General features: G+C 38.5%; 2 protein-coding genes across 2 annotated transcripts; both read left to right on the forward strand.

Annotated features, from left to right (window-relative positions):
• The first annotated feature begins 2164 nt into the window (after positions 1–2164).
• LOC127364597 (methyltransferase-like protein 27) lies at positions 2165–4587 on the forward strand. Its single transcript, XM_051402236.1, has 5 exons — positions 2165–2408; positions 2753–2881; positions 3121–3256; positions 3691–3783; positions 3907–4587. Exons 1-5 carry the CDS (start codon positions 2289–2291, stop codon positions 4107–4109), a joined length of 681 nt encoding a protein of 226 aa, XP_051258196.1. The 5' UTR covers positions 2165–2288; the 3' UTR covers positions 4110–4587.
• Positions 4588–5827: 1240 nt separating this feature from the next.
• On the forward strand, positions 5828–11461 carry LOC127363873 (heavy metal-binding protein HIP-like). Its single transcript, XM_051400851.1, has 5 exons — positions 5828–6107; positions 6299–6382; positions 10592–10675; positions 10786–10914; positions 11000–11461. The coding sequence occupies exons 1-5, from the start codon at positions 5909–5911 to the stop codon at positions 11278–11280; spliced, it is 777 nt and encodes a 258-aa protein (XP_051256811.1). The 5' UTR covers positions 5828–5908; the 3' UTR covers positions 11281–11461.
• The last annotated feature ends 4404 nt before the right edge of the window (positions 11462–15865 follow it).

Genomic DNA, 15865 nt, shown 5'->3' on the forward strand with positions numbered 1-15865 from the left:
GAGGGTCCGTGTATGTTTTGGTCATTGGATTTTCCTTTCAGAAACGGGTATTAAAAAACAGAAAACGAGTGGTTATTTGATTTTCGTTTTAAAATACAAAAATGAAAATTGAAATACAAGGCGTTTTTCTTTTTCATGGTCAGAAAGGGATGAGCGAAATTAAAAAAATTATTCGATTTTCATTTTCTATTTCATATAACAAAAAATAAAATCACTAGAAAACAGAAACGGAAAAAAGGCCTGTTTTTTCATATTCTGAGACCGGATGTTGTCATTTACAGGACGGTGCTGTGTAGAAGAAACAGTAGACTAGTAGACTGCGGTCAATCCAGCCGTGAGTCCGATCTCCGTGGTCAAATCAGCCGCACTTAAATTTAGAGTGTACAAGTAGTCTCAGCATTATGGTAAATGCGGAGAGATAGCGTATTTACTTCCGGTTTTCAAAATAAAGGTATTTAGAACAGTGAGCTATAATTAAAATATGTTACATTAAAGTGTTTCATGCGCCCCTGATGAATAAAAAAACACTTTATATCAAGTATCTTTACTGCACCAGTGTGGAGAAATGCCAAAATAAAAGTCTCATATTTATGCCTCCAGAGATAGCATATTTGACCATATTTGAGGTACTGTAAAAACATATTGCTCAGTGTTTCCTGGCTACTGATGGTATATTTGACTTTTACACATATGAGACTACAAACATACTTAATATCAAGCATTTTTACTGTACCAATTTGAGGAAATTCAACAATAAAAGTCCATATTTGTACCTCCATGTGGCATATTTTCATATATTTGAGCTACTGTAAAAACACTTTGCTCAATAATTCCTGGCTATGGATGGTATATTTGACTTCTACACATCTAAGACTACAAGTATACTTAATATGAAGCATTTTTACTGTACCAATGTGGAGAAATTGAAGAATAAAAGTCCCATATTTATACTTCCAGATTCCATATTTTCTTATATTTTTGAGCTACTGTAAAAACATATTGCTCAATATTTCCAGGCTATGGGTGAAGCATTTTCATTATACTTCAATAATGATGCAGTAATCGTGACAAAATTTCACACAAATGTTAAATAACATCTTGATAATATAAACACTAAACACTAAACACAAAATCCTACACAATTCTAATTTGTTTACTTTTCACACAAAATGCAATGCCAGTCCACATTCTTCTTATTTTGCAGCTCTGCTGTGTCCATTTGTAGGTAAAAGGGAAAAATAATTAGTTTTAACTTCAAAAACACCATTGTACCTACTGTCTCTTCCTCACATATTATTTTTTTATATTATTCAGTGTGACAGCTGTTGCAGGTGGTTCCACATACAGTTTAAATTTTTACAGTAGCTCAACTATAAGAAAATATGGAATCTGGAAATATAAATATGGGACTTTTATTCTTCAATTTCTCCACATTGGTACAGTAAAAATGCTTGATATTAAGTATACTTGTAGTCTTAGATGTGTAGAAGTCAAATATATCATCCATAGCCAGGAATTATTGAGCAGTGTTTTTACAGTAGCTCAAATATATGAAAATACCACTTGGAGATACAAATATGGACTTTTATTTTGGTATTTCTCCACACTGGTGCAGTAAAGATACTTGATATAAAGTGTTTTTTTATTCATCAGGGGCACACAACACTTTAATGTAACATATTTTAATTATAGCTTACGGCTCTTAATACCTTTATTTTGAAAACCGGAAGTAAATACGCTGTTTCTCCGCATTTACCATAATGCTGAGAATACTTGTACACTCTAAATTTAAGTGCGGCTGATTTGACCACGGAGATCGGACTCACGGCTGGATTGACCGCAGTCTACTAGTCTACTGTTTCTTCTACACAGCACCGTCCTGTAAATCACAACATCCGGTCTCAGAATATGAAAAAACAGGCCTTTTTTCTGTTTCTGTTTTCTAGTGATTTTATTTTTTGTTTTATGAAATAGAAAATGAAAATCGAATCATTTTTTTAATTTCGCTCATCCCTTTTTGACCATGAAAAAGAAAAACGCCTTGTATTTCAATTTTCATTTTTGTATTTTAAAACGAAAAACAAATAACCACTCGTTTTCTGTTTTTTAATACCCGTTTCTGAAAGGAAAATCCAATGACCAAAACATACACGGACCTAGGAGGCTTACCAGTGTCAGTTTCATTCACACTTTAAACTTACAATCTATAATGTGTATTCTGATATCTACTACTGTTACTTCACTTTGTTCTTTCTGGTTCTTTCTTCCTTTGAACAGCTTTGTATATAATGTCAGCTGTCACTAACACATTTGAGAATGTGAAAGCGGTTATCTTATCAGCTCATAAGAGCTCCACATCAAGAGAAAAGGTCAACTTCTACAACTCCTGGGCAGAGAACTATGATCAGGTGAGAAAACTGAAGTACAATAAGTCGATCAGCAAAATATTGGCAGTATAAACCAGTTAAACTATAGGGAATAGTGATAATATTGTGCATAGATCTGAGCAATACCAAGAAAAACAATGCAGTGCAAAATGTATAACATATTGTGTCTCTGTATGCAAAGAAAAATAGCTTCTATTTTCTTTATATCTAGCCAAATGTAGTTTTAGAGCGCTCACTGCAACTCTAGTACACATCTGTTTATATGATAAGTTGTGAATTAATACATTTGTTCAGATACCTGTTCATGTTTGCCCTCTTCATGTGTGCTAAAAGCCACCGTTCTTTCATTGAACTTGTTGGAATAGGATGTGGCTGTTCTGGACTACCGTGCACCAAGTCTGGCAGCAAACAGCATCTCCTCCCATTTCAACGGTGATCGTGAAGCAGCCGTTGTGCTGGATGTGGCCTGTGGGACAGGACTGGTGGCCAAACAGGTAAACTCACACAATAGAGAACAAACTCCTGAGAGACATTCTGAATAAAGGAGAAAAAAGTGATTTAAAAAAAGTGAAAAATGAAATATTTGTTGATCTGTTTTTCTTCTCAGAGTGAAAAAGACTAAACGTGTTATTGTCTATAAAATACAGACTATCCCTATCAGCTTTTAATTTCCATGTTCAATTGATTTGACCAGTGTCACTGATTAACAACCCATCCTGTCTCTGTTGTACAGTTGAGGAAACACGGATTTAAACATTTTATGGGTATTGATGGAAGTGAGGCTATGTTGGACTTGGCCAGAGAGAGCGGGTTGTACCAGGACCTGAAGCAGTCCCTGCTGGGAGAGGAGCCGCTACCTGTCCAATGGGGTAATTTAATGGTTCATTACTTCACATGGGTCATTGATCAGCGTGATTCAGTAGGTGATCCTCAGGCAGGTTGTTTATTCAGATGAATTAACGTAATTTGTCTTTGTTATGATTATTTTATTGTCTGTTTACTTTGTCACTGCTTTTTGCTGTTGTTATTATGTCCACGTTATAGTTGGATTTTATTCTCTGTTAAAAATGTTGGTCATATTGTCCACCCTGTATGTTGATTTGTGGTCGACTTTATGAACTTATTATGAAAAAACCAACCTCTGTAGACATTATGGCTATTAAATATTATTAATGTTTAGTATTATTATTATCAGTAGTAGCTGTAGTTGTCTGCATTTCTTATGGAACTGTGATTATATAATATTGAAATTAAACTCTGATCTATTGCACTCCTCCACCTTGCCCCTCTTCACTTCCTGCAGGTTTCTTTGATGTGGTTGTTATTGTTGGAGCGCTGAGTGTTGGTCAGGTCCCGGTTGATGCAGTCAGAAACTTGTGCAACTCCACCAAACCAGGTGAGAATATGTGTTTTTTCGTTTGATGCTGTCTCAATTGCAGTTCTGATTTTTGATTGTAAATCTGGATCTCCTCACTGTAGGTGAGTTTTAACAACACCACGGTTCCCTGTTTTACAATAGGTGGCTACGTTTGCATGACAACCAGAAGTAACTGTGACAATGTGGACTACAAAGTTTCCCTGGAGCGTGAGCTGAAGCAGATGGAGGAAGAGGGATTGTGGACTTGTGTAGACGTCACTGAGGTGGAAGACTGGGAGAGAGCGGTGTCAGAGCAGGAGGACGGCTACACATCTGGTGCTGTGTACCTCTATAAGAAACTATAAGTGTAGCATGACCATGTAGATGTGACTTTGTATCTCAGCAAATGAACAAAACAGCATTATTAAAGAAGATACAAAATATTCAAATAACTCATATTAGACTTCAAAAAGAAAGTGTCTAGATTTTTTGATACTTTCAGCCTCTTAAAGACCCAGAGTTGAAGATGCGAAACTGCATGAGTAGATTTGAGGCTTGAAATGTTAATGACTAGATGGTTCAGTTTCATGATTAACAGTATCCACATTACGTTGTACTTCATATGTCTACAGATGTGCAGTATCTTGTGGATTATGCAGTAAAGTCTTAATAGAAAATGATTGCAAACATGAGAATGATGTAAGAAAATGAGTGTGAAAATGATTTCTGTTTATTCTGTGTGTTTAGTGCATTAATATCTGCATTAATATAACAAACAGGATTGTTAATGAATATTCATAATAATTATGCCCTTGGAGAATAAAGGTTTTTTATTTAAAGCTATTAAGGTATAAAGTCTTATATATCAACACTGACAATAAAAAGTAAGAAAAAGTATTAAAATGTGTACAGAATGATATATATATATATATATATATATATATATATATATACATATATATAATATATATATTATATATGCAGTAAGCTATATGTAATACACATTATGAGTAATAATATATAGAAAATATAGAAGAATAGCCTATCATGAAATAGCTTTTCATATAAGTACAATAATAAAATATTCATATGGTATTAATATATAGTGAAATAATATAAAGAAATGTAATATATATAGTGTTTGATATGTCACTACTATTTATGTGACTACTTCTGTTGTAGTAATGATAATAGTAGCAATAGTAACAATACATACAAGAGGACAAGGTGCAATTGTATTCTTGTAAAGTGTCAATACCATAATGTTCAGGTCTTGTTCATATGCAATAGTCATTATTGAGTCAAGAGCTCAGTGTGACATCCCTGGGTGAATGAGACGGTGTGTGTGTGTGTGTGTGTGTGTGTGTGTGTGTGTGTGTGTGTGTGTGTGTGTGTGTGTGTGTGTGTGTGTGTGTGTGTGTGTGTGTGTGTGTGTGTGTGTGTGTGTGTGTGATTGTCTTTAGCTATTTCCACACTTACTTCCAGGCTGGTGGCAGTGGGCACAAGTGAGCATCATAAGTGCTCTGTCCTGCACTTACGTATTCTGTACCTGAATGAGCTGCCTGTCTGCCTCATTTATCAAAGAGCAGATGAGAAGGATTGTCTCGAATAGCACTGCTCTATTCCCTTATCCTACTCTGTGTCACACTCAAGTCCCCCCACAGATCTGGGTCCAGGGAACAAGACATCACAACTTTTTGTGTATCAGTAGTTTAACAAATAACTTAAAGATTAAAAAAGTATAAGATGTAAAACACAATCACAATGATTTAAGTATACGTTTATATTAATTTATTTTAAAAAATAAGAGAGAATGAGATTGACACAAGTGACGTGAAGCAAAAAATTTTACTCACGGAATCAGATAACCCTCAGTCACACTAAAAGGCCTTAGTATCAGCAAAAGCATGTTTCAATGACAGTGTATTAATAAACACAGTGTATATACAGCTGTGACTGCATGAGAGAGTATCTCAGTAAAAGTTTTCCACCAGCCTGTAGCAGCTTGTATTTTCTCACCAGCACAGAGATCATACTGAATCATCTGAGGCCTTGAATCAGTCACTTGTTGTTTTCCCCATTCGTTCAGCCAGCTGAAGTTTGGAGACTATATAAGACAGACCAACTCTACCACTGTACCTCTGTGAAGACGTGTAACTGGACAATGAGGGTTGTTCTTGGTTTGCTGTTGTTGCTGCTCGGTCTGTGTGGCTCAGGGGCTCAGGGGGAGGGTGGAGGCCTCGATGAGGTGGGTGCAGTTGAGGAATCATCAGAGCAGACCACAAAGCAAACCACCTGTGATATTTGGGCAGAAGTGGTGGAGCTCAAGGTGCAAATGGAGCTGCTGAAGAGAGAGAATTCTGGTACAGACTGGTAACTTTTCCTGTTGATTCAAGAGTTTGACTGAAGTGTGTCAGTGCACTGATAAACTTATTGTGAGCTCCACAATAAATCTATAAAAATGAACATGGTGTGGAAGCTAAATGTAATAATTGTTAAAATACAACAGAACTCATTGTGTTATTTAAACTGTTAAACTAATTTTGTTTTTCAGTCCAAGCCACACAACTGATCTCTCTGGAAATTAGACTGACTGCCACCGAGAGCAAAACAAGTGACCTAGAGAAACAGAATGCAGGTATTTCACTGACAAACATTATTATTAAGTGTAATGCATGGTTTGTTTTTTTCTGTTATTATTTTAATCTATATACATCTGTAAACATAATATTATTTTCATTTTTAATTTAAAAAAAGGGAAAGAAACACCAAAAAATTTTAAAAATATTGCTCATAAATTTGCTCATAAACAAAAGTTTTATATACAATTTCACCTGATGATGGTCAGCGATATTGAGATCCTTCACTTAAATAAAAGTACTAATATCACATTGTGAAAATATTCTGTTACAAGTAAAAGTCCTGTATTGAAATTGAAATTCCCCCATGTTACACTTTTATATATTATATCATTTGATTCTTATTATTTGTGTAAAAGAAGGATTTTATTGTTGTTGTTATTGAGGTGGAACTTATTCTGAACTATTTTGTACAGAAAAGCAACTAATAGTTATTTTTGGATTAATCTGCTGATAATGTTTTTTGATTCATCAATTCACAATTACCCAGAGCTCAAAGTGACACTTTCACAATGCTTGTTTTGTCCAACCAATATTCCAAACCGCCAAATATGTACTTAAGTACCAGTGACAGGAGAGGCTGTCATCATGGAAACAATTAAAAATATAATAAACAAATATATGATAAACAAATAGATTAAATTGTTATATTTATCGAATGGTTTGAATTATGAACTCATTTTCCATTTAACTTGAACATTTTTGATAGTTTTTTATTAAAAATCGCTGAATTTTCGCATTTCCGGTTCAGATACGGGAAAGAGACGCACAGTGAGGCAGCAGCAAGCTATGCCTCACCTTGGATTGTGCAATCCCTCACAAACTGTGCTCTGCCATGCAATGAGAGCGTGTTACTGTCTGTATGTTGCCAATTAAATGTTTCAAACACTTTTAATATATGCACCCCTGACTTTCCATAGTTTAGCTGGTGTATATAATATATGTGTGTGTAACCTGTTTCGTGTGCTCAGCGATCTTACAACGGCAGTGAAGAGGCACTAGGTGAGTCAGGCAGTTCACTTGCCTCATGGTAGGGGGCACTCGTGAGCCCAGAGATTCTTATGCTACTGCACAGCTGCAGAGTAGGTGACTGCGAGCTAGCATCTTACAGTCCGTTCCTATGTTCTGAGCAGTCCTGCTGTATGTTTTTGTTGTTTATTTGAGTATTCAGGTGTCAATCTGTCATTGTCCAAACAGGGTCTATTAGGGATGAGTATGGGCAGAGCCCGTCTATGGAAAGCCTGGCCACTCCCTATTAAGTCCCATTGTACCGAATTTTGGTTGCAGTTCCACCAGAGTTCCACTGGGGGCGATCGTCCTTGAGTGCAAAATGAATGGGAGTCTATTGAGCTAGACGGCTAAATTTGTCTCTTTCACCTGATTGTCATTGAGAAATCTCAGATTTGATTGTAGTTTTTGCAAGTTCAACATGGGTTATAGGTCGAAAGTTGAATGAACGAGTACTTGTGTCCTTTCGATTTCTTACAGGTTGAGTTGTTGTTGCCCATAACACGCTAGCATTCTGGTAATGAACGCTGATTGGTCAGTGAAGGACTGATTACGACCAGAGATCCCGCTTGATGGCATCCTGGCATCCGAAGCGGGAATATGAATATTTCGGCGTGGTGTTTAAAACAGCAAAACAAAAACTCCTTCCAGCACGTGTATTGACAGGGAGAGCCTAACCTGTGTCAGCTGTGTTGTCGATGCCTCGAGAGAAAAAGAAGTGCAGAGCACGGAAGCACAAAGTGACTCGAGGCTTGCCGTAAAGCAGTATCTCTGGCCGTACAATGTGTATGACGTCATTGACATTTTTAAAGACTTTTTAAAGCAAATGAGTGAGTCTAAAAAAATCTAACACCCAGCACTGTGTAATTTCTTTGCATCCCCTTTCGAATGCAACATTCAAATTACGAGACAAAAAATTATATCCTGAGAAAAGTGGATTTTGAGGGGTATAGCTCCATAGACCACCATTCATTCTGCACTCATCCTGTGAGCGCCCTCATAAAGAACCAGAGTGGAACTGCAACAGTTCAGAAGCCGGAAGTTTACCGAGAGTGGAACTTCTCCCCTTATTAGACATTCTCTGGTGTGGGGTAACCTACCGGATTCTGAGAGGGCGGGAGTAAGAGAGTAACGGAGCGGAGACGTAAGAAAGAGATAGAGAGACGCTGTGCTGTTCATGAGTTTGTTAAGTGTCGTTAAAGTTGTTTTATTTCTTTAATTAAAAACGCTGAGGGTTTTTATGAGTCTGGCCTCTGCTAAGAGGACGAAGAAGACAAGGTTGGTGTGAGTGCTGAACAAGTGCATAAACTGAAGCCTCGTATGGACTGTATGCTAACTAGCATTAGCTTTGTGTGGACTGTTGATAGCGGTCATGTTGAATAAATGTTCCCCTATTTTTTTAAACTGTGTGTGTACGAATTATTCATGTTGCAAATGGAGTAAACATTGTGTTTTATGATTGAAAAGGAAGGTGGTTATTAAAAAGTGTGCATGGGAGTTCACTGAACTTAGCCTCTAGTGAAAATCAGATTATCTAGTCGAAGTAAATGCATAGAAATTTCATATTTAGTAGGCTCCTACCAATTCACCTTCCATGCTAAATTGTTTAAAAGTAATCAAGGCAAACATTTTGTTACAAATTTGAATTGAGTAGGAGGGCTACATTTATAAATCTGATTCTGATGAAGTCAGTGCCTCACCAGCCATGAACCTCGCCGCACGTCACTGCTAAGTACAGTAATTGAGTAAATGTACTTAGTTACATTCCTTCACTGACGATGGTGCTAGATGAAAAGTTAAGAGATCACCAAAGTGATTACAACTCATCCTGAGGGAGAAATCGATTTCGAGACAAACTATCCAACAGTTGTTGAGACATTTCACTCAAAACCACAAATGTCAACCTCATGGTGGCGCCAGAGGAAAAGTCAGAGGATCACCAAAGTCAGTAGGATTCAGTGTCTGGAGATCACACTGTATATTATTTGTTTTCCATATCAAAAAGCCCTGGGAGAAGGACGCTACACTTGGCGCCACGACCAGGTGCTGAAGCCATCTTCACCACCATCACCCAACACAAGCCTCTCCGACCAGCAAGGCAGGCGATTGCTTTCGTCCGAGCAGGGGAGAATCCTAAGCCCCAGCCGAGGGGGGCAGTGGGACTCCTTGAAACCGCGCCGGACTGGCAGATGAAGGCCGACCTGAGGAAGCAGCTCAGATTCCCAGAGCACATCGTGGAAACCACCCTGAGACCAGACATACTTATGTTCTCAGATTGAACAAAATAGGTAGTTTTTCTGGAGCTGACAGTCCCCTGGGAGGAGCGTATGGAAGAGGCCAATGAGAGGAAGCGTGCCAAGTACACCGACTTGGAGGAGTGCCGCAGACAGGGGTGGCGTGCCCCGTGTGTGCCAATCAAGGTGGGCTGTAGAGGCTTCGCAGCGCAATCTCTCTGCAAAGCATACAGTCTGCTTGGCATCACAGGGGCACGCCAGAGAAAGGCCATCAAAACCACAACAGAGGCAGCTGAGAAGGCCTCTAGATGGCTGTGGATCAAGAGGGGTGATCCGTGGGTACATGCTACTTAGGCACAAGTCAGGACTTTATCAATCCCGGCTGGGTCGCCTGGGTGAGGGTGTATGATGTTGAAAGACCCGAAACACCCAATGACCCCAGGTTCCATCACTGATGATGTGTTCAAGTGCATCAATAGATGTATATTTAACTACTGTTTGATATTTTGATGGCTGCTCTGCTCTGTAATTCACTGTCATTGTATTAACTCCAAACTTATTTTTAGTGTGTCAGTGCACTGATAAACTTATTGTGAGCTCCAGAACCAATCTATAAAAATTAACATGGTGTGGCTAATTAAGCAATAGTTAATAATAAATACAACAGAGGTCATTGTGTTATTTAAAATGTAAAATTTTAATAAATACTATTAAGAGCAAAGTTATTGTCAGAATAGGGCTAATGGCCCTCTGACCTCTTCTCCTGCAACCTTCCCCTAAAATGAACTAAAACGTTTTATTTGCCTTAATGGATTCTAACGGTCATACTGGTTGTTTTAACTACTGTACATTTACAGCAGTTTATTCTTTGAATATTGGCTCAACAAATAACATGAGGGTCACAATACTGTATGAAATGTGTTGTGTGTTGTGCTCTATAATTCACTGTCATTGTATTAACTCCAGACTTGCAGACCAGACTGAGTAACAGTGAGAGTGAACTTCTTGTCAGTAAGTCCAGGATTGACCAGCTGGAGAGAATAAATGAAGGTGATGATTGCACACACACACACACACACACACACACACACACTCACAAACATTATTTAGTGTAGTTAAGTTAAGTTTAATGATATAAATGAACTTTTTTGTGTTAACAGAGAGACCAAAGGTGGCCTTTTACACAGCTCTGACTAATTCAGGACATGTTGGACCATACAACACTGCCATCACACTGAAATTCAGTAAGGTCTTCACCAACATTGGCAATGCTTACAATCCAGCTACAGGTAATATACTGCAGGTCACATGAGGTCATGGAAATCTACATCAATTAATTGTTAATATTTTTAATTTTCTGTTCTTAATCTGTAGGTTTCTTCACAGCACCAGTGAAAGGGGTCTACTATTTCCAGTTCACTGTGTTTGGTTTCCAAGCAGGTTCTATGGGTATAACTGTGTACAAGAACAGCAAAAGGATTATGGATAATTGGGGCAGTGTGCCTAATGGAGGTTCTGAGTATATCACTAACTCTCTTGTCTTGGAGCTGATAGCAGGAGATGAAATTCACCTTGTTCTCCCATCAGGCTATTCTCTCTTTGACAATGAAACTAACTACAGCACCTTCAGTGGCGCCCTTCTCTTCCCACTGTAAGGATGTTGTTTGGCTGCTGTGTGATTGATTTGTCACAAACTCTGTTGTTATTGGTTACACTGTGATTCTTTAGAAAATACTGTACACTTAGTGAATGTATCAAATAATGTGATTCTGAACCTGACTTCCCTCTTGTATCGTTACATAAAAACAACATTCAAATAAATCAAAGATTAATTTAGGTTTTTTTATTCTGTTTGTTATCATGGACTGTAGGTCTTTTTTCCTCTTTTTTTTGGTAAGTATTTTTTTTGGCTTTTATTGCCTTTATTTGATAGGGCAGCTGAAGACAGGCGGGGGGGGCAGAGAGAGGGAGGGTATGACACGCAGCAGACGGTCGAACCCTAGGCCGCTGCAGCAAGGTCTTTATGTAGAAATTGACAGAATCCCATGAACTGCTCTGATGTTCACATACTGCAACTATTTACAGTTTCTAACTATGCAACAAAAAAATATATATAAAATATATATTTTTTTGTATATGACATTATGAGGCAGTTCATACTGATGCAGCAATGTGTTAGCAGCACTGTTGTAGCTGGTTGATGTATAATTTTAAACTACTTTATAAAGGTATATAAAGGTTCTAAATCAGGGTATGGGCCCCTCTAAAGGACCATAAAATCAATCTGAGGGGTCATCAGATGATTAATGAGGAAGAAAGAAAAATAAAAGTTCTGTTGCACAAGATTATTTTCTTTTTTCAGACTTTTCATAATTATGTTTTTTTTTTAAATATTGGATAATTTAACCTCTTTGGGGCTTAAACGGTCATTTAAATAAAACCATGTGAATGGTTTTAAGGGGAAGTTTCTCTTTGGTGGAACAACTCACAGACATCTGAAACATGGCACTGGGCCCCAACTACACACTGCTTCTTTTTAAGAGGCCACAAGTCAAGAAGGTTGGGAATCACTGGTTTAATCTTTAACAATATATTGTATCATCTAGAATAATCTTTTTTTTTTATTGTAAAACCTGTCAGAACTAAATGTTGTGGAGTGAAATCTACAATATTATATAATAATGTATCCCTCTGAATTGTGGTGGAATAGAAGTAGCACACACATATTTGAGGGAATATTATTCTTTCTTTAACATAGTTGCACGTTTGTTTTAAACAGAGTAGTTTTCTTTTTTCTTATAAAGGGAAATGTAAAGAAAGCCTATTTTAGAGAACAAAGGGTTCTGAAAATGCAAAGAAACTGTACCTTTGTGCATTAACTGTGATGTAGGCCTACAGAGATACTCTTCTTTTACAAAGTCACACTCCTTTGAATATTAATATAAACTGAAAAGTGTGTAATCATTCCGGTGGCGCGGCTCTGCAGCGACCCGGGCTCGTACTACTGTTGCTAATTTTTTTTTGTGTGTGTGTTTTATTTAAGTGGTCATGTTTGACGGCTGTACGCTCTTTATAGGGATTTGTGTTTATGAGAGTATCGTGCTGCGTTAACAGCAACTGTTGGTAGCCTCGAACAATGGCATCCGGCCTACAAAACTTTGCCTCCACCTGCTGGCTCTGATCATTAGTGGACTTTTAGTTCTTTGTTCTGCAACAACTTCACAGTGGGAATATGGATTGCGCCATTTATACTGCAGGGATACAATACTGTCCCTGCGATCATTTCAATCCACACCACCAGACCATCTACCGGCAACACAAACCAGCACAAGGCCGCAGCGAAAGCGAGGGAGACGAGGAGGCGTCCGGGAGCATCTTCGCCGGCGAACCAGTAAACCACCACTACCATCAGTAATTCTGAGCAGACCTGGCTTCAACAACGAGTCCCGGACTCTCTGCTCATCCTGGATGGTTACACGCTTGTGCGAGCTGACCGCTCATCGGTCGCGTCTGGCAAGAGGAACGGAGGGGGCGTGTGCGTCTACGTGAGTAGTAAACAGTTTACCATGAGAGGCATTGTATGTAACCCAGACATAGAATTGCTCTGTATATCGCTGAGACCCCACTACCTGCCAAGGGAGTTTGGCAATATCATCATAGCTGCTGTTTATGTCCCCCACCGCGGCAACGCAGGTAAAGCTGCTGCGCTCATAGCAGAGTGCGCACACGAACAGCTGCAGCGCACACCCGGAGCACACTTTTTAGGCGATTTTAAGCACTGTAAGCCAGAGACTGTGTTGTCAGGATTTGAGCAATATGTACGATGCAACACCGAAAATAACAAGATCAAGTATGCGTATTCTGCAGAGTCAAAGCCCCCTCTTTCGAGCTCCGACCACAACACCATACATTTCATTCACTCGTATAAATCAGCATTCAAGTCAAGCAAACCTAAATATAAGACTGTTAATGTTTGGACAGACGATTCAATTGAGACACTAAGGGTGTGTTTTATGTGCACAGACTGGTCCATATTCTATGCACTGGAACTTGATGAAGCTACAGTTACTATAACTGATTACATTAAATTCTGTGTGGACAGTGTGGTAGACAAAAAAGATGTTGTTGTTTATCCTAACAATAAACCCTACATTACAAAATAAATTAAAGATTTGATAAATAGGAAAAAGGTATCTCTTAGAAATAAAGACAGGGCAGGACTGTCAGTAGTACAAAAAGAACATAAACAGCTCCTTACAAATGCAAGAGAACAGCACAGGCAAACAATGGAACAGAGCTTTCAAACCTCAAACAGCAAAAATCTTTGGGACACTATGAATCAGTTACAAATATGAACTGGAAAACAACAAATTATCACTGTGGATGAACAACAAAAGTCAAGTGAGCTGAATGACTTTTACTTGAGGTTTGAGTCACAAAACTTCTCTCAGCAGTATGATAGTATGTTGTTGTCTTTGCCAAATACAGATGCCCCCCACTGGCTTGAAGTGGACCCGTCCAGTGTACAGTCCCTTTTTAGTAGGGTGTGCATTAAGAAGTCCACTGGGCCAGATGGACTACCAGCTTTCTTGCTTAAAAGCTGTGCAGAGGAATTAACACCAGCATGGTGTCCCATATTCCAACGGTCTTTGGACACTCACACTGTCCCAGCTTTGTGGAAGAATTCAATCATAACAACAGTACCTAAAAAGCCCTCTGCCATAGTGAATAATGATTTTCGTCCTGTAGCTTTGACCTCTATTGTCATGAAATGTTTTGAGAAATTTGTAGTGTCTCTGCTCAAGAAAGAAGTCGAGCTAGACTTAGACACATGGCAATTAGCCTATAAGAACAAACGCAGCACTGAAGATGCCATCCTCTGCATTTCACACTTTACTTCTAAGCACCTTGAGAACACAAAAGCCTATGCTACAATTTTATTTATTGACTTTAGTCCAGTATTTAATACAGTGCAGCCCTATTTGCTTTTAAAAAAGCTCAAGGATATGAGTGTTAAACCTTCCTTGATCAAATGGTTTTATTCTTTTTTAAATAATAGGACACAAGTGAAAATTAATGAGACATTGTCAGAGACCAAACGTAGCGATACTGGGGTCCCACAAGGTTGTGTGGTATCAACTATACTTTTTACACTGTACACTAATGACTGTAGGAAAGTACACCCCAATAATTATATTATAAAATTTGCGATGATACAGCGATCTTGAGCCTTCTCCACAAGGACATGGACCCTTATGTGTACCATAATGAGATAGCCACCTTTATCAAGTGGTGTGACACCAACCATCTCATTCTAAATGTCATCAAAACACAAGAGATGGTCTTTGAACTGAGACAAGTGACTGACCACAAGCCAGTGGTCATCAAAAACCAGAAAATTAGCCAAGTGTCCTAAAATATCAATACATATTTAGGTGTCCATGTAGATAACATTCTTTGCTGGAAAACACACATTGATCACCTGTGTAATCGACTGCAGCAGAGACTGTACTTTCTAAGACGACTGCAACTGTACGGCGTGAGCAGCCAGATCATGCTGATTGTACACACACACACACACCAATCAGCCCTATTATGACCACCTGGGCACCCTGGTGGCCAGCCTTCGCTCCCCACATGCATCAGTTAACCTTGGCTTCCCGTGACCATGTCTACGGTTCACCGCTTTTCCTTTCTTGGAGCACTTTTGATAGGTACTAACCTCTGTAGACTGGGAAAATCCCACAAGAGCTGCAGTTTTGGAGATGCCCTGACTCAGCCGTTTAACCATCACAATTTGGCCCTTGTCAAAGTCACTCAAATCCTCACACTGCCCATATTTCTCAATCAACTTTGAGGACAAAATGTTCACTTGCTTCCAAATATATCCCCCCCAATTAACAGGTGCCATGATAACCAGATGATCAGTGTTATTCACTTTACATGTGGTCATAATGTTATGGCTCATCAGTGTACATTACTTACTTTAATCCATGTTAAGTTTAACAACATCTTTTTACTTTTGTGTGTTAACAGAGAAACCAAAGGTGGCCTTTTACACAGCTCTGACTAATTCAGGAAGTGTTGGACCATACAACACTGACATCACACTGAAATTCAGCAAGGTCTTCACCAACATTGGCAATGCTTACAATCCAGTTACAGGTAATGTACTGCAGGTCACATGAGGTCATGAAAATCTACATCAATCAATTGTTAATGTTTTTGATTTTCTGTTCT

Source organism: Dicentrarchus labrax, unplaced genomic scaffold (genome assembly GCF_905237075.1).
Source record: "Dicentrarchus labrax unplaced genomic scaffold, dlabrax2021, whole genome shotgun sequence".
Taxonomy (NCBI): Eukaryota; Metazoa; Chordata; class Actinopteri; family Moronidae; genus Dicentrarchus; species Dicentrarchus labrax.

Excerpts from the sequence above, each read along its gene's own strand:
- LOC127364597 (XM_051402236.1), top strand. The coding sequence starts at position 2,289 with ATGTCAGCTGTCACTAACACATTTGAGAATGTGAAAGCGGTTATCTTA. Across the intron at positions 3,257-3,690 it reads GCCGCTACCTGTCCAATGGG|GTTTCTTTGATGTGGTTGTT; the intron begins GTAATTTAATGG and ends CACTTCCTGCAG. Across the intron at positions 3,784-3,906 it reads GTGCAACTCCACCAAACCAG|GTGGCTACGTTTGCATGACA; the intron begins GTGAGAATATGT and ends GTTTTACAATAG.
- LOC127363873 (XM_051400851.1), top strand. The coding sequence starts at position 5,909 with ATGAGGGTTGTTCTTGGTTTGCTGTTGTTGCTGCTCGGTCTGTGTGGC. Across the intron at positions 6,383-10,591 it reads CCTAGAGAAACAGAATGCAG|ACTTGCAGACCAGACTGAGT; the intron begins GTATTTCACTGA and ends TATTAACTCCAG. Across the intron at positions 10,915-10,999 it reads TGCTTACAATCCAGCTACAG|GTTTCTTCACAGCACCAGTG; the intron begins GTAATATACTGC and ends CTTAATCTGTAG.